Consider the following 24,078-nt stretch of genomic DNA (forward strand, 5'->3'; position numbering starts at 1 on the left):
TCATTTGGCAAACTAGAGACCCAGGAGGGCTAATGGTATAGTTTCAGTCCAAGTCCAAAGTCCTGAAAAGCAGGAGAGCCAGTGTTGTAAGTTCTAGTCTAAGTCAGAAAACCAGAGAAGACTGATGTTCCAACTAAAAGAGAGTTTGAATTCTCTTTTGATTAGACATTTTTTTTTTGTTCAAGCCTTCAAGTGATGGATTGAGGCCCACCCACACTGGGGAGGGCAATCTGCTTTACTCAGTGTCCACATTCATGTGTTAATCTCATCTAGAAACACCCAGAATAATATTTAACCAAATACCTGGGTGCCCTTTGGTCCACAGTAAAGAAGCCTGGTTGACACCTCATCTCTTTATTCAGACTTGTTTATGGCAGGCAGTGTACTGTGTGAGGAAGCACTGAGGCTCTTTCCTGAGAGCGTTCCCTGCCTGGAAGGGGAAATGGTGACCTGTGGAGCAGTACCAGCTACAGGTGAAGAAGGGTTCTGGGGAAACTGCGAATAACTCCAGAGAAAATGTAGTGGATTAGAACCAACTAGTAAAGTAACTTGAAAAGGATTTTAGAGTAGCTTGTGTAGTTAGTGGAGGTTCATTGGCAGTGCTGAGAACAGATGTATACTTCAGAAGGGTCACTTGAGTGCAGTGTAGAGGATGACTGGGAGGGATGGAAAGACTCAAAGTGAGTGGTCTTAGATCAGTGAAACATCCTGGGATGCTTGTTAAGATAGCACACTTCCCTTCCCCAGTCCAGACCCATTATATCCAAATTCCTAGGGCTAAGGCAGTAGAACCTGCATGGTAAACAGGAACCTAGGAGAGTCATATGCCCTGTAAAAATTGTGAATATGTTGCCTGGGAGATGGGGAAGCCCTTCAGGTAAGTGTTGTACTACTCCTGGTGAGCACTGTTGATACGAATTTGAGGTAGATTGTAGAGGAAGGACTGGGAAGAAATGATGACAGGTATTTTGTAACTGTAAGTTTGTGTTATTTGACCCCCGTGACCCATTTTGGTCCACCCCTCACCGCTTTCCCAACTCTGGCAACCACCAGTCTGTTCTCTCTCTGAATGTTGTTTTTAGTTTGATGTAGACTTCCAATTGTGTGTTTTTGCTTTTGTTGTCTTTGTTTTGGAGTTAGCTCCAAAGAGAGTCATCATCCGAAGACTGATGTCAAGGAGCTTACTTACCACTTACATTTTCTTCTAGGAGTTATGGCTTCCGGTCTTAACATTCAAGTCTTTTATCCATTTTGGGTTAATTCTTGTGTCTGGCATAAGATAGTGGTTCAGTTTTATTCTTTTGCATTTCTTTATATGTTTGTATTTTAGTGGAAATAATTCATTAAACCAGGAAAATATATTACTGAGGCTTGAGATTTGCCTTCTACTTGTCTTTGGTGAGAGTGCTTTCCCTTTTGTTCCTGAAAAAATACTTCATTTTTAGGCACATTTGGAAATGAAATTGACACCCCCTTGCCAAAGTTAGGAAGTAAAAAGAACGACAGGATTCAGCCAGCATTTTCATGTAGAATTGGCTAGAATTTTTTAAACATGCTTCTATTGAAAGACCAGGGGAATAGGACTGCTGTGATTGCTTCTGGAGGCACTGGCTCTGGGATCAGCTTTTATTGAAGCAAATGGTGATGTCGAAGCATTTAGTGGCATGGAAGAAGAAGATACTGGACAAATTCAGGGTTCTTTTAGGAAGGAGACATAATCAACCAAAGTGTCTACTCCAGAGACCACTTGAATAATATTGTCAGTTTGAGTTTCATTGTGACTTTTTACAAGTGAGTTTGCTTAGATTAAGTGAGTTTGTTTTATTGCATGTACCTTTTAAATTAGAAATGATTTAAAGGGTTCCATGTTGCATGCTAACATAATTGGTTGTATTTCATTGGTTGGCGTTTCTTACCGGGAAAGTTTCTGGTTTAGTGGTCTACAGTGCCTGAATCTGTTCAGTGAGGGGGTGGGCGCTGTGAGAGGTGGCTGGCTGCCTGTTTTCTCATATTAGTCTTCCCTATTTTAGACTGTTACTATTTTATTACTATTATTACATTCTTGGCCCACATGCCTTTTATATAAATCATGATTCCTTATCCTTAATCTTTGTCAAAAAAATAAGATTTGACTTTTAATTAGAAATTTTCCTGCAGGAAAGAATTTCATCTTTGGGTTTTTCAGATTCACTTTTTTTCCCCACTTTACACCTTCCAGAGACCCAAATGAATACAGTTTGCAGAATTGCAAAGGAAAAATATTCTGCCCTCTCAGTAATTTTTAGTCAGTGGAGAGAAAATATATGTGTAAATGTATATTTATATTCAGAATATACTCCATTATTTATGTGATAAATCATTTAACTTAGAGAAGAGAGAGCAGAGATTTTTTTTTTTTTTAAGTTCATTTATTTCGACAGCGGAAGAGGGGCAGAGAGAGTGAGAGAATCCCAAGCAGGGTCTCACTGTCCGTGCAGAGCCTGATGCAGGCTCTAACTCAAGAACTGTGAGATCATGACCTGAGCCTAACTCAAGAGTCTGATACTTAAGCAACTGAGCCACCCAGACATCCTGAGATTTTTTTACTCTACAAGTGAATGAGCAGATTTTGGAATATGATGAAGGAAGGAGATCCACATTCATTGCAGTTAGAATTCAGATCTGCAGCAGACATAAAATAGCTAGTATAGGAACTCCTTTTTATTCAGTTCTAAAATACAAACTGGGATTGAGATTGTTTACTACACATTTCACTTAACTGAATCGTGTTTAGGCTGGGATAATTCATAATTTCTCACTTTGTGCTAGGGTTCCTTGGCCAACTAGTTGTGTTACATCATAGTATATCATGGTGGATGAAAGCATTGCAGCTTCAAGAGGTTAAGACCATGCAGTCAGTGAGTTAGAGATTAAGCTCTTGCTGTTCCTGATTGCAGTTTAAGGTTCTTACCATTTTATCGTACCGGTGTGCACTGACTGGGTCATAGGTAGTTGTTGCAAAAATTGTTTTCTTTAGTGGTGAGGAATGGGAAGGGAGACTCATGTCCCCTGCAAGAGTGAGCCTGATCAAGTTTCTGGTGTCAGCACTTGTCTTTAACCTTGAATTAAAGGCTATTTATACAACTGAGTTAAGAATTAGGTTTCTTCTGTACATACTACAAGATAGAAGAGAAACCAAGCTTTCTTTGCCCCAGTTTATTAGTTAGAAACCTATGACTGATAAATTACTGAATTGTACTATTCTAAATTAGGAAGCAGTGAGGTTTATTCCATCAGTTTGATTCACTAGACAATATTTATTTCTTATCTCCCTGGAAGAGAGAAACTATTAACTGAATAGGAAACTATATTTCTATTATCTCTGTTAATGGTGAAGAACAGTCGTGCAGATAATCAAAATGAAATGATTTATAACTGTCCTGCATGTACAAGTGCCATCAAGGGCAAGTTCCTTATAGCATAGTAATGTCACTTGAAGAGCAGAGTAGTTTATTGCATAATTAGTATTGTTTAAATGATGGTATTGTTTAAATTACTGCTATTATGACAAGTGACGTATGGTTTAAAAATCATGTATATATAAATTCCTTGCAACTTGCTACCTTAAATTCTCAAGTAAAATGTTCTACGGTATTTTTGTGTGACCCTTTTTTTTTTAAAAGTGAGGTGTATTTTTGTAGTTAAGTCTTTGTGTGCAGTTAAATATTTTTTAAAATTACGAATCTAACTTATCTAGCTATTCCTCAGATTTCGGACACAGAAACAATGTTCTGAGTGATTTTCAGGGTTTGTTTTAACATGTTATGGACATTTTTTATTTATTTAAAACATTTTTTTTAATGTAGCTGTATGTTAATGTCTCATCTTGAAGAACCAAAAGTAACAGAAGATGAAGAACCACCCACAGAACAGGATAAGAGAAAAAAAATGGTAAGTTACCAAAGCTGCTTTTAAAATTTGGGAGAGCTATATATTATCACATTCTTTAGGTCTGAAAGAAACTGTCTGTTGGTCCATTCATCCACCTTTCGATCTCTTTTTCCATCCCTTACTGTAGAATTAATGTAAGCTGAGCTTTGAAATTTGGAGTGTACTCCTAACACAGATAAATTTTGCTCCTCGTACATGAAGTAGAGTTTAACTGTTAATCTGAAATCACTTTTTCTTGTCTTAGGAGAACAGAAGATTTACTCTTTCACTTACTGAAAACCTGTGACCCTCGACACATTTGTGATGCATGTTCTTCTGTTTTTAGGAGAATTACTGAAATTGCTTCATGAATTTTCGCAATGAATTTTTTCTCAGATAATCACAGGCCTTTATAAAAATTACCTTAAATTAACTGCTAGGTAGGAAAATAAATCAGAAACATCTAAAATATTTTGCCTTTAAAATTATTTATAATCTTGAACTTCTAAATATTTACTGTGACCCATGAATATAAAAATCGCTACATAAGTAAACTTCTTCCCATTTCCTCTTGGAATCCATTCTAGTCTCCTGGCCTCACCAATATTAATCTTGTTGTGCCTTCTTTCCTCATTTGTACTTGAGAACGACGCTAATATCCCTCGAAAGTAGAGTAACTAAATTAATATATGAAATGGACATGGGATGATGCCGAACAGCTAGTAATTAGGGGTGTCTCGTTATTTTAGCTGTCATTATTTCAGGCTGCTTGCGATGTTCCCTCCTCGAATTACTTACGCCACACTAACCCTCAGGGGCTTCATCTTCAGTGTATAGCTGGTGCTGCGCTGCTCTGACAGCCTGCTTTTAAACTGTGCTACGGTTTAATCCGTTTTACTTGGCATTTTCATTAGGGTGACGATAGCCTTTCAGTATCATCTAACAGTTTGTCTTTTCTCTTTTCTCACCTCCGCTATTTTAAGCATTAAAAATATAATTGGTGTTACAGAAAAATATAACGTCTTCCTTCATAGGATTCTAAACTTGTAATGAGTAATGGGTATTCTGCTTCTGTTCATTTGTCAGCTTTTGTGCACACTCTGTTAACATCCTGTAGTCTGGTAGATCTACTCTTAGCACATTAATCTACTCAGATCTGTTTTTCATCCTGTAGGAATCCTCAGTAACATCATATAGTACTAATTGTAATCCTAACTTGATTTTGAAGGCAAGTGAAACATTATCTTAAAGAGCAGTGTAAGAGCATAGTTTCAGAAATAGCACTTTAAGTTCCTTGATTCAGTTTTGTGATTTTAAATACTGTTTGAGAGCTGATTATTTTACCATTATTGTTCTAATCATAGGCAGTAATAATTTACAGAAAAATCATTATTTTTTCAAATGTTTGATTTTGTTTGAAATCAGTCGTCACAGTAGCTTTTCAGTGTAGATTTATATTGTCATCTCTACTAAGGTGGACTAAGCTATATCTTAGTCTTAATGCTGAGGATACCACAGCATTGATGGTTAATGCTGGGATCACATATCTTAGCCTTGAATAAGTCTAATTGTGAATACCATGAGAATTTTTCAGTAACTTTTCAGTAACAATATTAGTTGCACTGTATCTTCAGGGTTACAAGTATAAATAATGCATTTTCTTTCAGTAACTATATTGTTCGACTGTGTTATGTTTATCATAAGAAATCTTTTAAGAACTAGCTAAATGTCCCTTGGTTATAATTTTAAAAAGTGGAGGTGTTTGCTGGTAAATGATTCTGAATTATTATTTAAAAGAAAAACCAGTCTAGTGTCAAAGGGTTTTTCATATTAAGTGAAAATATTTACTTACAAGGAAGAAAAAGTACAGCTGCTTGGTTCCAAGACTGCATGATTGAAAGTTTGATTCATTAACTGACATTGTTGTCTTCAAGTGGTCCCTAAAATGTGGTGTCTGCCATTTCAGTAGCTGCTTTGGCAGAGGGTAGCCGGCAGTGATGGAAATTCAGGAAAGTGGTTGATCAGCTTACATCGAATTATGACCATTCTCATGGTTCGTTTTATTTTTTTAATTTTTTTTTTAATTTATTTTTTTAACGTTTATTTATTTTTGAGACAGAGAGAGACAGAGCATGAACGGGGGAGGGGCAGAGAGAGAGGGAGACAGAATCGGAAGCAGGCTCCAGGCTCTGAGCCATCAGCCCAGAGCCCGACACGGGGCTCGAACTCACGGACCGCGAGATCGTGACCCAGGCTGAAGTCGGACGCTTAACCGACTGAGCCACCCAGGCGCCCCTCTCATGGTTCGTTTTAAATAAGGATGGAATTGCCATTCAGGAAAGCTATGAAGCTGTCCAGACTTTTTGATTTTGTCCACTTTCATTCATCTCCTGTCTATACTACCTGTTTGGGGGGAATTAACAGAAGATCAAATGCAGCTCAAAGCATTTCATTTAATATCTAAGGTCTCTCTGTATCTGGTATGCTCTAGGAGTAGAATGACAATTTTGTGACCTCTTCCATAAAGAATTAAGCTAGTACAGGGGTGCCTGGGTGGCTCTGTTGGTTAAGTGTCCGACTTCAGCTCTGGTCATGATCTCGCCATTTGTGGGTTCCAGCCCTGCGCTGGGCTCTGTGCTGACAGTTACAGCCTGGAGCCTGCTTCAGATTCTGTATCTCTGTCTCTCTGTCTCTCTGCCCCTTCCCTGCTTGAGCTCTTTCTCTCTGTCTCTCTCAAAAGTATGTAAACATTAAAAAAAAAAAAAAAAGTTAAAAAAAATTAAGCTAGTACATTAGCATTTTAAGTTGCTTATAATTTCTTTTCTGTGATGTGTGACTTACTAGGCATTTGTAAGGTGTACTTTCCAAATTGAAGTTTTTGAGCATATTAATGTTTTCTGGCTAGTTGATGGAAGTGGCTAAGAAAGCATTAAGGAAGCATTTGATATATAGTAAGTAGCCTGTGTTAATGAGGTATTTCTGATCATTCTTTCATGTTAAGTATTACTCAGTTTAAGCCCCAGAAATACTTTGGTGATCTGCTTCTGTATGTAATAATCTAATTTTATATATACTTACTAGATGCTTTAGTTGATATGAATAAGTTTGTCAATATAAATAAGTTTGAACGTTATTAAAACTGCACTAATTTCTCATTTACCTGTGCTGATAGTGCAGTAGCACAAATAACGGTCTATCCAAACATCATTGTTTCACGTGACTTTGAAGTAATAGTAATACCGTATCTACATAACATTATCCTTTTTTTCCGAAGTAATGTTTTAGAATCTCATCTTATTTACCCTTAAAATAGTTTAATGACCAGATACTGATGAGGAAACCAGGCCACAGAGAAGTAACCTCTTACTCAAGAGTTACAAATTTAGGTAAAGCCTGAAATTAGAACTGAGCTTTCTTGACTCCTAGCCTGAGGCATTCTTTATGATTTTGATTTCTAAAATTTCTGTAGGTTTTCTAAATGTTTTCAGAAATCCCACATACCATTTTGCTAAAATTGCAGAATGCATGAGAACTGCACGTTTGAGGGGAAATTTACCAGCTTCAAATACAGCTCAGCTACCATAAGTCACTGGAATTGGAATTAGATCTGTAGAGTTAGTATAGTTTGTCATGTCTTGTGGTAGGTGTGGCTAGGAAACAGGTAGTTAATTAATTTGTACATTTGCTTTACTTTGACAATTAAACGTAGTTTGCAGTTATTGACACAACTGTAACCCAGAGCTAAAGAAATGACTGTGAGGAATGCCCAATTTCAGGGAGGACATTAATGATAATTCACACAGATGGTAATTATTTTGTAACAGTGAGTATTTACTATATTTAAATATTAAATCTTTATGTACTTGTTGAGTGCCCACTACATAATACACTATTCTTGAAATTGAGGATATTGGAGTGAACAAAATATATAAACCCTAAGGGTAATGGAGCTTATAGTCTTAAGAAATTATTTATGTATATTAACAATGTCAAGTTTATGAAGGTTTATTAGATTAAGTAATAAATATTACAGTAGTTTTCTAAATTTGTAGCATGTTCATGAAACTTGGAAGTTCTGTATATATAGTGTTCCTAAGAAGTATTTTTTACCCTGTTTTAATAAATCAGTTAAAGAATGTAGCTGGGGTTTTGTCCCTCTCACTTCTTTGACAACAACTTTTTTCTCTTTTCCTAGTGTTAATAGATGTTTGCAGGCCTCCTATTTGATTAATTTTTTCAAGAGAAATACCATTTCTCTTGACCAACACTTTTTAAGATCATTTATACTTGCAGTGAGTTTGATCTGTTTTTCATCTTTTAGGTACACTTATGGGACTATGTCTTTTTTTTTTTCTTTTTTTTTTTTTTTTTTTTTTTTAGTATGTTATTTTGAGAGAGGGAGAGAGCAGAGGAGGGGCAGAGAGAGAGGGAGATCAAGAATCCCAAGCAAGCTCCACACTGTCAGCTCAGAGCCGATGCAAGGCTCAGTCTCATGAACCATGAGATCATGACCTGTGCTGAAATCAAGAATTGGACACTTAACCAACTGAGCCACCCAGGAGCCCCCTGTATGGGAATATATCTTATATCTTAATGTATTTTAGAAGAAATATTTAGAACTATCTTCCCTCTAGTCCAAAAATATGAGCTATTGTTTTTCCATTATTTGTCTCAAGAAGTATATTAGAATTGAAAACACGTATGCCATATTACAAACCAGTGAAAATATCATTTTAACACATTGTACTTTTAAGTTGCTGTTTGCTGAATGAGCTCTGCACGTGACGTTTTTACTGGTTTGTAATCAAGTCTTTAGCTTTTGATAGCCTCAAATTTTTATGTGACTATCAGAGTTTTAAATTTTAACTTGTATCTTGGGGCACCTGGGTGGCTCAGTTGGTTAAGTGTTCGACTTTGGCTCAGGTCATGATCTCACGGTTCATGGGTTCGAGCCCCGCGTCAGGCTCTGTGCTGACAGCTCAGAGCCTGGAGCATGCTTCGGATTCTGTCTCCAGTTCTCTCTGCCCCTCTCCCTTGCTTGTGCTCTTTCTGTCTCTAAAATAAATAAACATTAAAAAAAATTTTTTTTTTAAATAAATTTTAACTTGTACCTTATATAAATCAAGCAGAATCTGCAGTCTCGCCAAACTAAATTTCGGATACAATCAGGCGTCTGTGGGCTAAATGACATTGGCAAACTTGGCATCACAGTTTTCCGCTTTGACTGTAGCACATCTAAGCAAGTTGATTGTATTTTAGGTTGGGTTGTATTTTATTTGCTAAATTCATATCCAGACCCTAAGTCTCCTGGCAAATACCATAAATCCTGAATAGGCCTTGTATATTGCCTTCAAGTGAGTATTGTCTCCTGTGCTGCTGTTGTCAGATATAGCACTGGATCAGAAAGGGACAGAAGTGCTGCACTATGGGAATGAAATTGTCTGAAAATCAGAGCCTTATAGGTAGCTAACATGTTTTTCCCCTTTCTCAGAGTAGATAGACCAGACCACCTCAGCCTGCACTACACCTCTGCCTTCCTGCCCTCCTTTCTCTTCCTCCAGCTCCTCCTGTCATCACCTCTTCCCCCAGAACTTCTCTTTGCCTATTAAATCCATCAGCTTTCCTTTAGACTTTTACTTAGTAGAATTTGGAGCACATTGCCAGAAGGAAAGTTACCTTATTTTCATTTGAAAATACTCTGTGATGTTGTTTCATAAATGTTCAGTCAAAATAGAATGTTGGAAGGGCATCCTAGGCTAGTGATTGAGTTGGGAGGTTGTAAACCCTCCTAGTGTGATTTTAACCACTAAGAATCAGTCAGATGATTGTTTCCTGCTCTCATTTATTTACCTCTAGAAAAACTCAACAGACCTAGTAAAAGAATTGTATTTGGCTGTCACTGATAAGGTACTATGATTTTTTTTCTTAGTTAACTAACAGTAATCTTGAAGTTCATGATTTATAAACAAAACACTTTATTTTGCAAGTAATATGAAATTAAGGCATCATTTTACTGGTATTTCTGAACTGTCTTTTGAGATTCCTTGCCCTATCACATTGAGTAATCAAGGTAAATATAGGATTGTTGAAAATACTCTTATTCAACTTGCCTGCATTGTCAGGCTGGTTATGACTTTAGAGAGCTTTCTTTTTGCTTTTTCTTACCATGCCAGTTCCATGACACTTTTCACCCCTGCTTTCTTGCTACCTCTTGACTTCATCCTAATTAGAAACTGATCCTTATCCAAAATCCTGAACTCTGACATTCCTCTCCCATCACAACCTCTTCTTCTTCACCATACCATGTCTCCTGAAAATTCTGTGGTGTACCTATATCTGGAGTCCTGTAATTTGTTCTCATTTTCACACTCTTTTTATCAACTTTCTCTTATTTTCACTAACTTTCCCACCTTTTAACCTAAATGTTCTTGTTTTTCTGCTGCTGCTAACTTTGGACAAGCCATAGTCATAATCTTTGCCTCCCCACTTTAGACCTACTAAGTTTGTGGGCCTAGAAATCAGGCTTACGTATTTCTTAAAAGCTTCACTTGTTATTTTGGTGTCCAGCCAGGGTTGAGAACCGCTGTAATAGGAATGAAATTCCCTGACCGTCTTTTATAGACATCGTGATTCCACCCAGCCTTTTGCGCCTTGTTTTCTTCACCCTGCTCTGTCTCCTAAACCAGACGCCTTGTCTCCATGAGTATCAGAGGGTTTCTTGCTTCTGTTACAGAGCTCTCAGACTTGTCCTTACATGTGGAGTAGCCCCTTAATCCTCTTTCCCTTCCCTCAGCTTACTTATTTACTGTTTTCCTCATGAGACGCTGTCTCTACTCACTGATCATCCTTCTCACCCATGCCCAGGTATAGAAGTAATCTCTCCCTCTCCTGGATTTACCTAGCATCTTCTCTGTACATGTCAACTGCTTATACCATCTTCTGTTTCATGTAACCTAGCAACTCACATCTGTGATCTCCTTGAGATTAGGATACATGTGTCACTTATGTTTGTGTGTGTATGTGCTTATATCTTTGTATATTTCTGTAAAGCTTTGTTGAGTAAGCATTTTTTATATTACATATTAAAGTTTCTTAAACTAAGGCATTCTCTGTAATATTTAAAGCACCTTAACATACTATGTATAATATACTACTAGAACTTTTTTTTCCCCTTTTTTTCCCTTTCATTTGAAGAGATTGACTCTAAAATATACCCCTGTTTTCTTTGGGTCCTTGGACACCTATTCAAGTTAGTGAGGGTAGTGTCATCGGATCTGTTTCCCTCTGCCTTAAGATGACAGAAATCTCTCCTCTTTTCATTCCCAAAACAAATCTAGATCCATAACCTACTGTCTCCTTTCTCTTCTTGAAGCTTATTAGCACCAATGGGAAAGTAGCAGCAATACCATGCAGGCATAATTTTCCTAACTGACTTTATAGCTAATTAATCCTGGCAAGAACTGTGTATCCTGTGTGTTGTGGTCCATCATATCGGTGGTCTTTATATAAAATCCAGGAAACACTCCAGAATACTATTAGCCGTTAACCTGATCCTCATCCAAAGTTGTTGTTCATGTGGCTTTTAGTCTTTTCAAGCTTTTTATTGCTTTAACAATGTGCCCGACAGGACATCTTGTAAAAAGCTACTTTGTAATCTGTAAGTAATATTTTAAGGGAATGACAGTATTTAATATTATTTGTTATGAGTAATTAGTGCCAAAAATTATGTGATAAATAGAAACTGGAGATTTTTAAGACCTTATGTGCATTTATACCATACCTTTCCTCGGGGTGGGGGGAATGTTTCAGGGTATACGAGTATCAGTCCCTAAAAACAGTGTTCTAATAACAACGTATAAATAAAGACTTGGGAAAATGCCAAGTGTACATTTGGCTTTGGGAACATCCAAAGTCCCTAGTTTCACAACTATTAATTCAGAAGCTGGAAGACGAGGTAAATTTTAGGATCAGTATTGTATTTATTTAGGCGGAAATCTTTAACCTAAAATTCAGCCTGTCTGTTGATTTCCAGGGGAGTTTTAGAAACACCTTGAGATTGTACACAGATTTGGGTGAGGATGTACATTATGGGGAAGAGGTGATGTATACCTTTTATAAGATTTGTTTAGGGGCTAATAAAAGATCAATTGAAGATAACCTCTTGACTGTTTCTACTACTTTTCCCTGTAGGATTTAGATATGGAACTTTGGTTTTTTTCAGATACGCAGTATGTGTTGTCTTCCCATCCTGATTTTCCTTCACTTGGCCCACAGGCTTTCTTTGTCTCGAATAGATAGTGAGCGAACACTGAAGCACTTAGAACCAAATTGTTTTTAAGTCTGGCTAGTTGGTTATGCATAGTGTTTCCGTGCCACGAGCCAAATGAAATGTAGGCTGCCGAGAGAAATAGTTAGGTTGGGCTTAGGGGGCCAGGGAGACAGATAGTGCCCAAAAGTAAGAGAACCTTGGGATTATTCTTGTTGCTTTTTTTTTTTTTTTTCCAATTCACTTGAGAATTGTTCTTATATATCGCTCATGGTTTCCATAGCAAGAGTATGTTTTTCACAAGCCAGTGTTTCCAAAGATTCCTTTCCAGTTTGCTTTCTGTGTCCTAAAAGTAAGAGGATGACTCTCAGGTTAATACATATTTTATCTGTTTTCTTGAACAAATCATTGAGCATGCATCAGGTACAGTGCTGGTGTGAACTGAGTATTATGTGTCGGAAGAAGACAGAGAGTCGAAGATGAGGTCTGAAGGGCAGATTTAGGAGAGAAGCCTTGCCCCGCATCATGGATGCTTTAGACAAGAGATATAATTTCCTTTGTTTTTTTGAGATTGTAAATTTGTTAAATTGGGGTTGTTTCTTACAAAGGTGGAGATACAGGCTTTGAAATGATCCTTCTACCTACAATCACTGAAAGCAAGACAAAATTACGTGAAACAGCTTTTTTTTTAAGATACTGCAAATTAGAGTATGAAGCATAATGATCTCTGGGAAACAGAAAGCAAACCCTCTGGTTGCCACAGTTTGCTACCTGGAGGGAGAGGAGGGGCACAGGGAGCCCACTTGGGGCGGGGGGAGGGCACAGGGAGCCTGCTGGTCTCTCTGATTTGAGGAGATGAAGCTGGAAGACGCCAGAGTGGCTTGAATTACCAAAGAGGAGGGAGTAGCCCACTTAGAACTTGGGGGATCTTGGGAGGGTCCCTTCTGAGTCTTTAGCTGAGTACTGATCAGCACATAGAAGTGTAGAAGTTACCCATGGCCAGGGAAAGAGCCTCCAGGAAGGATTTTGAGGGGAACGGGATTCTGAGCTGACACAGCCAGGAATAGATAATGTTGTCAGAGTGCAAACCCTCAGGAATGATAGGGCATTAGGTAGAGGGTTCACAAGTGTGTGTCCGTGTTGGTACAGAATTATCCCCATATTAGGTATTGTTCTGATCCTGCCAAACAGAGGTAAAAGCAAAATCTGAAAAGATTGAACTATTACCAAGCAATGTAATCACATCCTAGAACAAAACTCATGACTGTCATCTAGAAAAATTTCCAGTATCTAATAGGGCAGAATTTATGATGCCTGGCATCCAGTAAAAACCTACTGGCATGCAAAGAAGCTGGAAAGTCTCCCTACTGAGGGGGAAAAGTCAATCACTTATAACTTCCCAAGAATAGATACATATGGTAGAAATGTAGAAAAGATCATTAAAACAGTTTTTATAACTGTGTTCCCTCAGTTGAGAAGCTAGAGGAAAGATTAATCTGGTAAATAGAAATGTTAAAGATATTTTAAAAAGTGAAATGAACCTGTAGCGATTAAAATCTGTAATATCTGGTGGGGTTAATGTAGATGAAGTATTAGGAAACAAAAGATGAGTGAATTTGAAGATGCAGAAATAGAAACTCTCCAAAAAGAAACAGGAAAAAACCCAACAAAGGAAGGGAGGTAAGCTGTGTAGGACGTGTACAAGCATCCTCATGTACAAGTCACACAGGTCCCCGCATGACAAAAAGGAGAACAAAAGAAATATTTGAAGAAATGATGGCCAGAATTTTTCCAAACTTAATGAAAACTATGAGTTCAGAAGTCCCAGAAACTCAGAGAACCCCAAGCACAGGAAAAAAGACTGTAGACCAAGGCATATCACAATCAACTTGCTACTTACATCCAGTGTTGAAGAGAAAATCTTAAAACAGGGAGGAAAAAAAGATGCATTATATAGAGAGGATAAGAGATAAGAATGATAACAAACTTGTCATCAGAAACTATGCAGATGGGCTGACAACAGAACAGCATCTTTAAAATACTGAAAGCGGGGCACCTGGGTAGCTCAGTCAGTTAAGCATCTGACTTCAGCTCAGGTCATGATCTCATGGTTCATGGGTTCGAACCCCGCGTCAGGCTTTCTGCTGACAGCTCAGAGCCTGGAGTCTGCTTCAGATTCTGTGTCTCCCTCTCTCTCTGCCCTTTCCCCGCTTGTGCTCTGAAACGTGAAAAAAAATAAAATACTGAAAGAAAACTTTTTAAAATTTTCTCTTTACTGAATCTTTTAGAATAAAATTGAAAGTAAAAACTATTTTGTTTGTATTTACTCAGTAGTTAATTTGTAAAGTTAATCAAATTTTATTTTGATGACAGTGGATGATAGCGTTCTGTCTTCTAGGTGTTTTTTTTGTTTGTTTTTGTGTTTTGTTTTGTTTTTTTTTTTACTTAACAATGCAGAGTATTTATAGAGCATTTGCGTAATCCATAACAGTATTGTAGATGACCACAGAAAATCTCTGATAGTGTCAGATTTATCTTACACTACTAGGTGTATTTCATGCTACTGCTTGAATGAAGCCACAAAAGGGTAGGCGTGAGTGCTTTATTTATAACCATCAAAGGAGAAGTACTCACATTTGTTCCCTTCCATTTTGCCCTGTGATTCCTTTTTCACTTCAGAATTGCTGAGATGACTTCAGTTTTTTCTTCAGCCTTTGATACATAGTGGTCTTTAAAGTCTGTAGATCGATAGTAGGAAAAAGCAGTCCTACTCAAGAACTGATTTTTTACGAACATCAAGTAGATCCCAGTTGTGAATTGTGACTGTTTTTATTGATGTCTCATGAAGCTGTTATGAAGAAGTACAGTTTGTGTTTGTGCCCCTGCCTCGTAGAAATTTAGTTTTTAAATTTTAATATTAAATAGCAGTTTGCAGAGTTCTGATTACAAATTATTGCTTCCGGTTTTGCAAAGAAAGCATTTGTACTATTAAAGTAATTTTTATCCATATGACTTATTTGCTGTCACTTCTGTGTTGGTTGTCACCCACATATTTTCAGCCAAATCTGATTATAGAAGATCTAATTTATTAAAATTGTGTGCAGATCCTCACCCTTCTGCATTCTCTTGAAAACACTTCTGTTAACTCTTTGTCAAATACTATATTCCTGCCTGCTGCAGTTATGCAACTGTTTGCTCTTGACTTCAACACAATGGCAAGAGTACCTTCTTCAAAATGGATGGTTTCTCTTTTGTGTTTATTCAACATACATTTTTGTATGCTCACCATGTCCAAAGTATTGATCATTATAATTAGTATTTCCTCTACTATTATGTATACCCACAGAACCTATCTTCTGGTGTATATTGATTGGTAATAAATACATATTCTTTACAGACATTGAATACCATTAGCTTATTACAAAGCCGGTTTCGTACAATGAGAGCATTTCCTTTTTATGTATGTTTCTCTCTGAGTCTGCATTCTCTAAGTTCAATTACCTATTAATGCTGTTGTTAATGCATCCTTATCTTCATTTCCAGATGATGCTGAAATGTAAAAAAGGTTGTCCTAAGGCACATAACTTTACCTAAGGATATCTGTATAAAATATTTCAAAATTGTAGATTGAACGTAGCATTCCTTATAAGTGAGATGCTCAAAATCAACGTTAAACTTACCCAAATCTTAGTAATACACTGTTTTAATAGGTAATTCAGCTCTTACAAAGTGTATGCTTGAAAATGACATTAAAACAGTTCAAGAGGATGGGCAACAATGAATTGAAATAATTCAACAGAGATGTAATAAAGACACAAATTGATAACCAGGCATCCTCCTGAGAAAGCAGTTCTTTCTGTGATCAAGCTAAAATGTTAATCAAAAAAATAGTTTGAGATACAGAGGTTGAGATCTTTCACAGTAGGCTACATAATCACAATCAAAAGATGCTGGAAAAGAAAGTGCCATTGAAAATGCCCTTGAAACTAAATAAAGTAATGGCTTCTGAGTTTTTGTTTTTAGATGAGACTTCAGATTAATTGCTTGCTGACCTCAATATTGTTCTTGAGTTTTAGAAAATAGGCAACCTCATTGCTTCTTGAATTGAATTTATTTACCTGAATTATTGCTAAAAACCTTAATCAAAAATAGTTAAGTAACTTTGCCAATGTGCATTTGGAAATTTTGGCAGTGTGGTATTAGACTCAACGCTAAGTAAAGTCTTCGTGTTTATCCATGAAGAATATGGCCTCCTTTCGGAGAATGCATTTTCAATAACTTAGGTAACATTCCAGTGAACATGAGACTATTTTCTTTCTTTTATTCCTCCTTTTTCCTTCTTCTTTTTATTAATAAATTATCAGTAATGCTAATTATGTTTTTAGAAGGAGCCTGTCTTTTGAGGGAGGGGAAATTAAAGAGCCTTTACAAAGAATCCTTCTGCGTAGCAAGTTCCTATTTTGAAGTTTTGTGTTTTTTTGTTTTGTTTTGTTTTGTTTTAATTTTAGAGTGAGAGTAGTGGAGAGGGGCGGAGGAAGAGAGAATATCTCAAGTAGCCTCCACACTCAGCGCAGAGCCCCAGGCGGGTCTCGTTCCCACAACTATGGGATCATGACCTAAGCCAAAAATCAAGAGTCAAACACTCAACAGACTAAGCCACCCAGGCACCCTGAAGATTTTGTTTTTAATTTTAACAATAACCTATACTCTTTTAAAAACCACAAAATTAATTATATGATATGAAATCCCTTTCCCCAAGATAGCCTTTTACTGACATATTTCTTTCCAAACATTTGCATATATAAACATCTGTATGTAGTTCATAAGTAAACACTAAAGGGGCACCTGGCTGGCTCAGTCAGTGGATTGCACAACTCTTGATCTTGGGGTTGTGAGTTCAAGCCCATGTTGGGTGTGGAGATTACTTAAAAATAAAATCTTTTTTTTTTAAAGATTATGCTTCTTGATTATTTAAAAAAATATTTTTAATGTTTATTTTTGAGAGAGAGAGAGAGACAGAGCGTGAACAAGGGAGGAGCAGAGAGATAGGGAGACATGGAATCAGAAGCAGGCTCCGAGCTGGCAACATAGAGCCCGACATGAGGCTCAAACTCAAAAACTGTGAGATCATGACCTGAGCCGAGGTCGGATGCTCAACCGACTGAGCCACCCAGGCGCCCCTTGATTATTTTTAAATGTGGTAAATGCATGAGCATTTTTCCATATGCATACATTTAGATTTGCATCATTTCTTTGAATAGCTGTATTTGATCACATTCCATTGAATGGATCTCCATCATATGCGTTTCTTGAGCAGCACTTTTTTTTTAATTTTCTTTATCAAGTTTTTAATTTAAATTCCAGTTACCATACAGTGTAATACTAGTTTCAGGTGTAAAATTAAGTGATTCATCGCTTGCATACAGTACCCAGTTCTTGAACAGCACTTCCAAAGGTAGTTTGCAAACAACTAGGGGCTCAAGAGTATTCTTTTTTTTTTTTTTTTTTAATTTTTTTTTTAACGTTTATTTATCTTTGAGACAGAGAGAGACAGAGCATGAACGGGGGAGGGGCAGAGAGAGAGAGGGAGACACAGAATCCAAAGCAGGCTCCAGGCTCTGAGCTGTCAGCCCAGAGCCCAACATGGGGCTCGAACTCACGGACCATGAGATCGTGACCTGAATTGAAGTTGGACGCTTAACCGACTGAGCCACCCAGGTGCCCCAAGAGTATTCTTATTTCATAAGTGATATTATGTATCAGTACTATGAGTGATGACAGTATTTGCCATTCTAAGATAGTATTTTTCTTGTCATCGTGTGGGCATTTGCACTGGTTGTGGAAAAACAACATTCCCCACCCAAAGGCAGGTATAACAGCTGGCCCTTGAGCATCAGTAAAGGCGATGGCAGCAAACTATGCTAGTAATCAGCCTCTTTTTTACTACCGTATACTCACATTTTGTTTGTTTTTTAAAGCCATTTTCATTGAGGAATGTTCTTGATGAAGTAGTACAAATGACCAGTTTCATTACATCACCACTCTCAAGTATGCATTTTTAAATACTTTCTGTGTCACGAGGGGAATGTTCTCTGTGACATCGGTTGTCATGAGGAAAAGTACTTTTGCAATAGAGTTGTGAGCTAAATCATCCGTCTTTGTCATGCAATACCATTTGAACATTGAAGAATGGCTGACAGGGAAACATGGTGATTTAGACTTGGGTATTTGACATACATTTTCTCAAAAGCCAGGCTCTCACTTTAAGGAAAAACTAAGAATTTAAAAGTATGTGCCCATTGGTGGTATGAGTTATTCAACACCCTGGACAATATGCTAGAAAGCAGTAACTTGTTTTTTAATGTACTTTTTCTAATTATGAACAAGGCTGAGCATTTTCCAGATGTTTATAGTTTGTTTATATTCCTTTCTTACCTTCTTCACCCCAGTTTTTCTATTAGAAATTTTATTTGATTGTTCGTTTTTTGCTTTAAAGTAAGAGTTCTGTGATACATTGTATTTTCCAAGAATGGCCATAATAGTATGTCCCATTCCACATGCTGTTTTGGCAGGGTGACTTGCACGCTCTCTGGGTCTCTATTTCCTTTCCTTGAAGTTGGTCAGTCTTGCTGATGCTTTCTGCCCTCCGAGTCAAATCATAAGATCTATCTTCTGCCTTGTTCCCAAGAAACATTTGTTCTTGGAACCCAGGTACCAAGTGTCCACAAAGAGAATGTGAGTCTTGTTTTACGCAGTGAACATTAACTGCTAGACACACAAATGAGTAACGCTATAGATGATTCCCCAGGAGAGTGTCATTCCCCTCCAGCCTTCAAGTCTTCTCAAGTGAAGCCCATAGATCGTGGAGAAGAGACCATCTGTTCTTACTCTTCTCCACAGAATTCCTCAAAATTTAAAAATTAGTTGTTTTATGCCACCTAGTTTAGAGTATAATCAGAAACCTGAAGAAGCTCATTAGAGATGCAGAAATCAGCCCTTCATTCTTCATCCGTGTTTCATTCAGTTTGGTTTTTGCTTTTTGTTTTTTAAACCAGGAGCAGAATTAAACTGATGAGCTTGTTGTTGCAGGGGTGAGTGCACACTTGGTGGCACCACAAGTTGTGTCTCAGTGGGTAAATCATGGAGGGGTTTTATCAGATTGAGAGTGCTGGAGTTAGTCTTAGAATGGTCTTGTCAGGGATTGGTCAGAATTTACAAACCATTCGTGTTACAGGGACAGTCAGTGGTCTTAATTTTAAGTCCTTAAGTCCCAACTGACCGTCAGGTCAGTTCCTCACTTGTCTTCGCTTGGAATGCATGGACCTAAATGAGTGGTCTTAAAAGACTGAGCAAGATAAACATTGCTTGTCTTGCGTATCATGGTTTAGGGTAGTTTTTCTGTTTTCTGAGTCCTGGTAAAGTTCTGCACATTGTGGTCTCTCCTGCATTTCACAGATATTCCCTTAGAGCTATCAGGGGGCTTCTCACTCCCACGCGTACCCCCACACCTACTTCATCAGACTCATTTTTGGAAAGATGAGCTGTTAGCTTTTGGGCGTAAACAGTGTAGATTTGCACTGCCCTTTGAGAGGGCTTCATTGTGTGAGTGAGTTTTCAGTGGTGGTAGTTGTCATCTTCTTTAATCGTCAGCAGTTTGTTCACTTTTGACTTTGTTTTCTCACTTTGCTTTTGTTTTATCTGGTTTTTATGGAAACGCTACCCCATGCTCAAGAACATCATTTCTCATGTTTTTATTTCGTGTTATTGATTTCATTTAAATCTTTAATCCAAGTGGAAATGTTTTTGATAAAGGAGTGGAGGAGAGTGTCCATTGTTCTTCGATACAGCTCTCCTGTGCCACAAAACTAATCAAAAGTGTATCTTTTTTCTGCTGTTTTGAAATACCACCTTTGTCAGATAGTACAATGCCAGATTTGCCTAGATTTATTTCAGAAATCCATATTTGTAGTCCCTTGACCTTACTATTTTAATTACTCCAGTTTAACAGTGTATTTTTTACACATTAATGATGTTTCTGAGGTTATTTTACTTGAAAATTTATCATTATATAATTTTTAAAATAAACTGAACACTTTTATTAAAGAATTGTTTAAAAATCTCAATTGAAAATGGGAGTTAATGCTAATTAGAAAACACCAAAAACCATATTGTTTGAAAGTCAGAGACTTAAGACTTTGGCTATTTTAATGCTAAGAATTGCAGGTTTATTTTCCTTCTAGGATATTTTGTAGATCAATCTCATAATACTCCATCTTGTTCTTTCAAGCATGCATTGAAAACAATTGCTTCTTTGTGGTCTCAGCCTAACTGAAATAAAAGACATACCTTGTATCAAAAGCTAGGGTGTACTACCGTGATTCAGGGTCAAATGAAGAAAATCAAAGAACGTGTCTATTTCCATTAATTTAAAACTATCTAAAAATAGTTTAATTCTCCTGTTTACAGTGATATGTTCAAAAATGAAACATTACTTCTGCTGAAAGGGGATTTATTAAACTAAGGAATTTACTTATTAAATGGTTTGGATGTCACTATATCCTAGCCAATTTTTTTTTTTTCAGTTTTATTTATTTTGAGAGAGAGAGAAAGAAAGAGCACAGCCTGGGGGGGGAGGGTGAAAGCGAGGGAGAGCGAGAGAATCCCAAACAGACTTCTCCACACTGTCAGCGCAGAACCCAACACTGGGCTCGATCTCAAGAACTGTGGGATCGTGACCTGAGCTGAGCAACCCAGGCGCCCCTCTCCTAGCCACTGTCATTCATTTTTACATGAACCCAAGCAAGGTGAAATGATCTGTGACAGACCTTAATACTGCTTTTGCACAAATCAGTTGATACTTATTTTGTATCTCACATGTGATAGTCTATGTGAATATCCTATGAATAAGTCATCCAATTTTTCTTGGATTGCCCCCTTAAAATAAAACACTTTAAAGTAAAACAAATAGAAAGGGAGAAGGCTTTTGTTATAGAAACTATTTAAGTGTTGAGACTTTCTTTCAACTTAAAGCTGAATTAATTTCTTCCCCACCACTTTTTTTCTGACCTGGAAGAAACTGCAATGAAGAGACTAATGAGTTTCTTTACTAACCCATTACAGTGAAAATTACTTTATGTCCTTGTGCGAGTTACACGCAGTTACATTTGCTTCTAATGCAAACAGTGGGTCCTTGTAGAAGAGTGATTCTCAAGTGATTGTTATTTTATTCCCCCACCCCCCAGGAGACTTAGAGCATTGTCTAAAGATATATTTTATTGTCACAAGGCTGAGAAGTACTACTGTAATTTAGTGGGTGGGAGCCAAGAATGCTGCTAAGCATCCTACAGTACTCATAACTGAATAATAATTCATTTTATTCCACTGAACATTGGGTAGTTGGAGGAGTGTCTCTTCAGAAACATTGATGTAGTTACCTACTGTGTACCAAATAGCGGCCAAGTTGTATAGGGCCCGATATGCCAGATAAGTGTGGTGGGAACTATAATCCCTTTCATCCCCCAAAGAATTCCACGTCCTAATCCCTAGGTCCTGTGAATAGGTTACATCCCCCTATGGATATGTTCGGTTACGTTGCAAAGTAGAATTAAGGTTGCTCATCAGGTGATTGTAAAGGAGATTATCTAGGTGTTGCTGTTGCTTTGAAAACAGAGGAAGACAGCCCCTAGAAGCTGGAAAAAGCAAAACAACAGATTCTCCCCTAGAGCCTTCGGGAAGGAAAGCTGCCCTGCTGACACACCTTGATTTTAGCCCTGTGAGATGGTTCTGGACTCCTCATGTATAGAACTATAAAATAATAAATGTGTGGTAGTTAGGGCAACCATAGGAAGCTAGGAATTTGGATTTTGTTTGGTAGGAATAGGCAGCCATCAGAAAGTTGTCACCAAAGCAAAACCACAGTAAGACACCACCTGTCAGGGTGGCTAGAATAGAAAGACAAGAAATGACAAGTGCTGGTGAGCATGCGTAGCCACGCTGATAGGGTGGGAAAGAGGCAAGCTTTCAGTGTTGCTGGGCTTGCTGCTACTTAAGAGAATTTTATAGCATTTTCCATTTCCAGGATCTTAGCCCCCTTCCCCATTCACTTCACTACAAATTAACTGCTTCCACTCAGTGATTACTGATGCCATTTGATATGTCCACATGTCCAGCTAGCTTTCCTTAAACCTGAGTAACTGAGAGAAGTATCTTCTGTTTCTTGTCTGTCCTCTTTGCCTCTCCACACATTCTCCCTTTATCTCCCCCTGCGTGTGTGTGTGTCTCTCTCTCTCTCTCACACACACACACACACACACACACACACACACACACACACACACACAAACTACCCCATTCCAAAAAGCAGGTGATGCAGCAGCCCTTTTACCATTTAATATAAAAAATAGTGTTGCACCACTAATTTTCATCTTACCTTAACCTCCCCCTTTCATTGCGTTTAGCATTACAAGGACCATGATTTATTTTATCTTTGAATCCCTGCACTTAGAATGGTACAAAATGGGTTCTCACTAACTTTTTGTCGAATTAGATGTTAGTGTTAGCAAATTTCTTAAATCCTTAAGTCAGCAGTTAACATGAGCTATCTACTGGAGATTTGGGTGACCTTCATTCAGGAAAGATCTGGCATTTGGTTACCTCCATGTTAACTCACTGCTTTGTAATTGGTTCTAAAGCTCTCCGTGTACTTATTTCACTATGGATGTATTCCTTGAACAAAAACCAAAGGTAACCCTCAGAGATTGGTACATGTTCATTTATAGTTCTAAATCTCACGGGTGTTGTAGATGTTCTGATTGTCGTTTATTTCATTTTTTGTGATCTAAACGTTAATAGGTTTAGTTCTCTGAGATTTAAGTAAACTATACTGGTGAAAGTGGGGCAGATATTTTGAAATGCTTGAATTGTGGTGTTTTCTAATTATTTGTCAGTGTGTTACATCTTTGTTCGTGCAACGGTGGTGTTTTGTTTAGTTTTCCTTTTGGCTTTTATGTATCATTCAGTAGTACAGGCACCGGCTGTGAGTTCCTTGTTTTGCACCAGGCCTCCTTCCACAAATAAATACACAACATAGTTTATTTAAATCATGCATGAAATCATTTCAAGTACTCTAGTCAATTTAGGCTAAATAGCCACAGAGAACAGTATTTCCCTTTCCAGAACTAGTGGGTTAGTGCAGGTCTTAAAATACTGCAATTTCTTGAATGATTTTGCTGTATCAGCAGATGGTCATGATGGCAAGTTTTGTGCCCTCATTCATTCCCATCATATTCTGTCATTTTTATAAATTATTGATGGTTTACAATTTGATGAAGTGATCATCCCAGTTTTTGAAATAGATTGAGAGCACTGACTCGTTATTAAACTTTATTGCCTTTACAGGTTCCCTTTTAGCATTTCTTATTTATAGCACTTAACTTTTTAACCTTTCATTTGATAGCTTGATCTTGTGAAGCATTTTATCAAAAGACTTGAGATTCTCCTAAGATGTGTTCAGTGATCTCACTTCTTGGAACCAAATAGGTAGTTGGAACAATAAGGAGACATAAGGAAGCAGGTGTGTCCTGTGTGAGGTTGGCTTACACTTGTGATGTTCGCATCTCTCAATACCTTTAATAACAGTGTAGGCAAAAATAAGTGATATTCAGAAAACTTAATCCAAGGTGACATTTAAATTGTAACTAGAAATCTCATCTGGTTTTTCCTATTTCTCTTTGTCCTCTTTCCATTTTCTGTATCACCTGGAAACTACATATAATTGGCTCAATGTCTTATGGAATATGTTTGGTTTTATAGTCTATTGTCTCACAGAACGGGCAAACAGGAGTAGTGATGACATTTCTGGAAAGGAAGTAGAATCAAAGGCAGTGCTGAGCACTAACACACTT

At 37.5% G+C, this 24,078-nt stretch overlaps 1 protein-coding gene across 6 annotated transcripts in view; it reads left to right on the top strand.

The window, feature by feature from the left end:
- Positions 1-24,078, top strand: part of IPO11 (importin 11) — a 198,482-nt gene that overhangs the window by 162,550 nt on the left and 11,854 nt on the right. For 5 of the 6 annotated variants that reach the window (XR_006202884.1, XM_042940027.1, XM_042940002.1 and 2 more), the window contains one exon: positions 3,846-3,930. Coding sequence is in view for 5 of the 6 variants with exons in the window: in XM_042940027.1 (XP_042795961.1) it covers positions 3,846-3,930 (85 nt within the window). In the remaining variant the exon portion in view is untranslated. Of the gene's footprint in view, positions 1-3,845; positions 3,931-4,174; positions 4,335-24,078 lie in introns of those variants that run through there. The other variant, XM_042940032.1, reaches the window with a different exon arrangement.

This window comes from Panthera leo, chromosome A1, assembly GCF_018350215.1.
Source record: "Panthera leo isolate Ple1 chromosome A1, P.leo_Ple1_pat1.1, whole genome shotgun sequence".
Lineage (NCBI taxonomy): Eukaryota > Metazoa > Chordata > Mammalia > Carnivora > Felidae > Panthera > Panthera leo.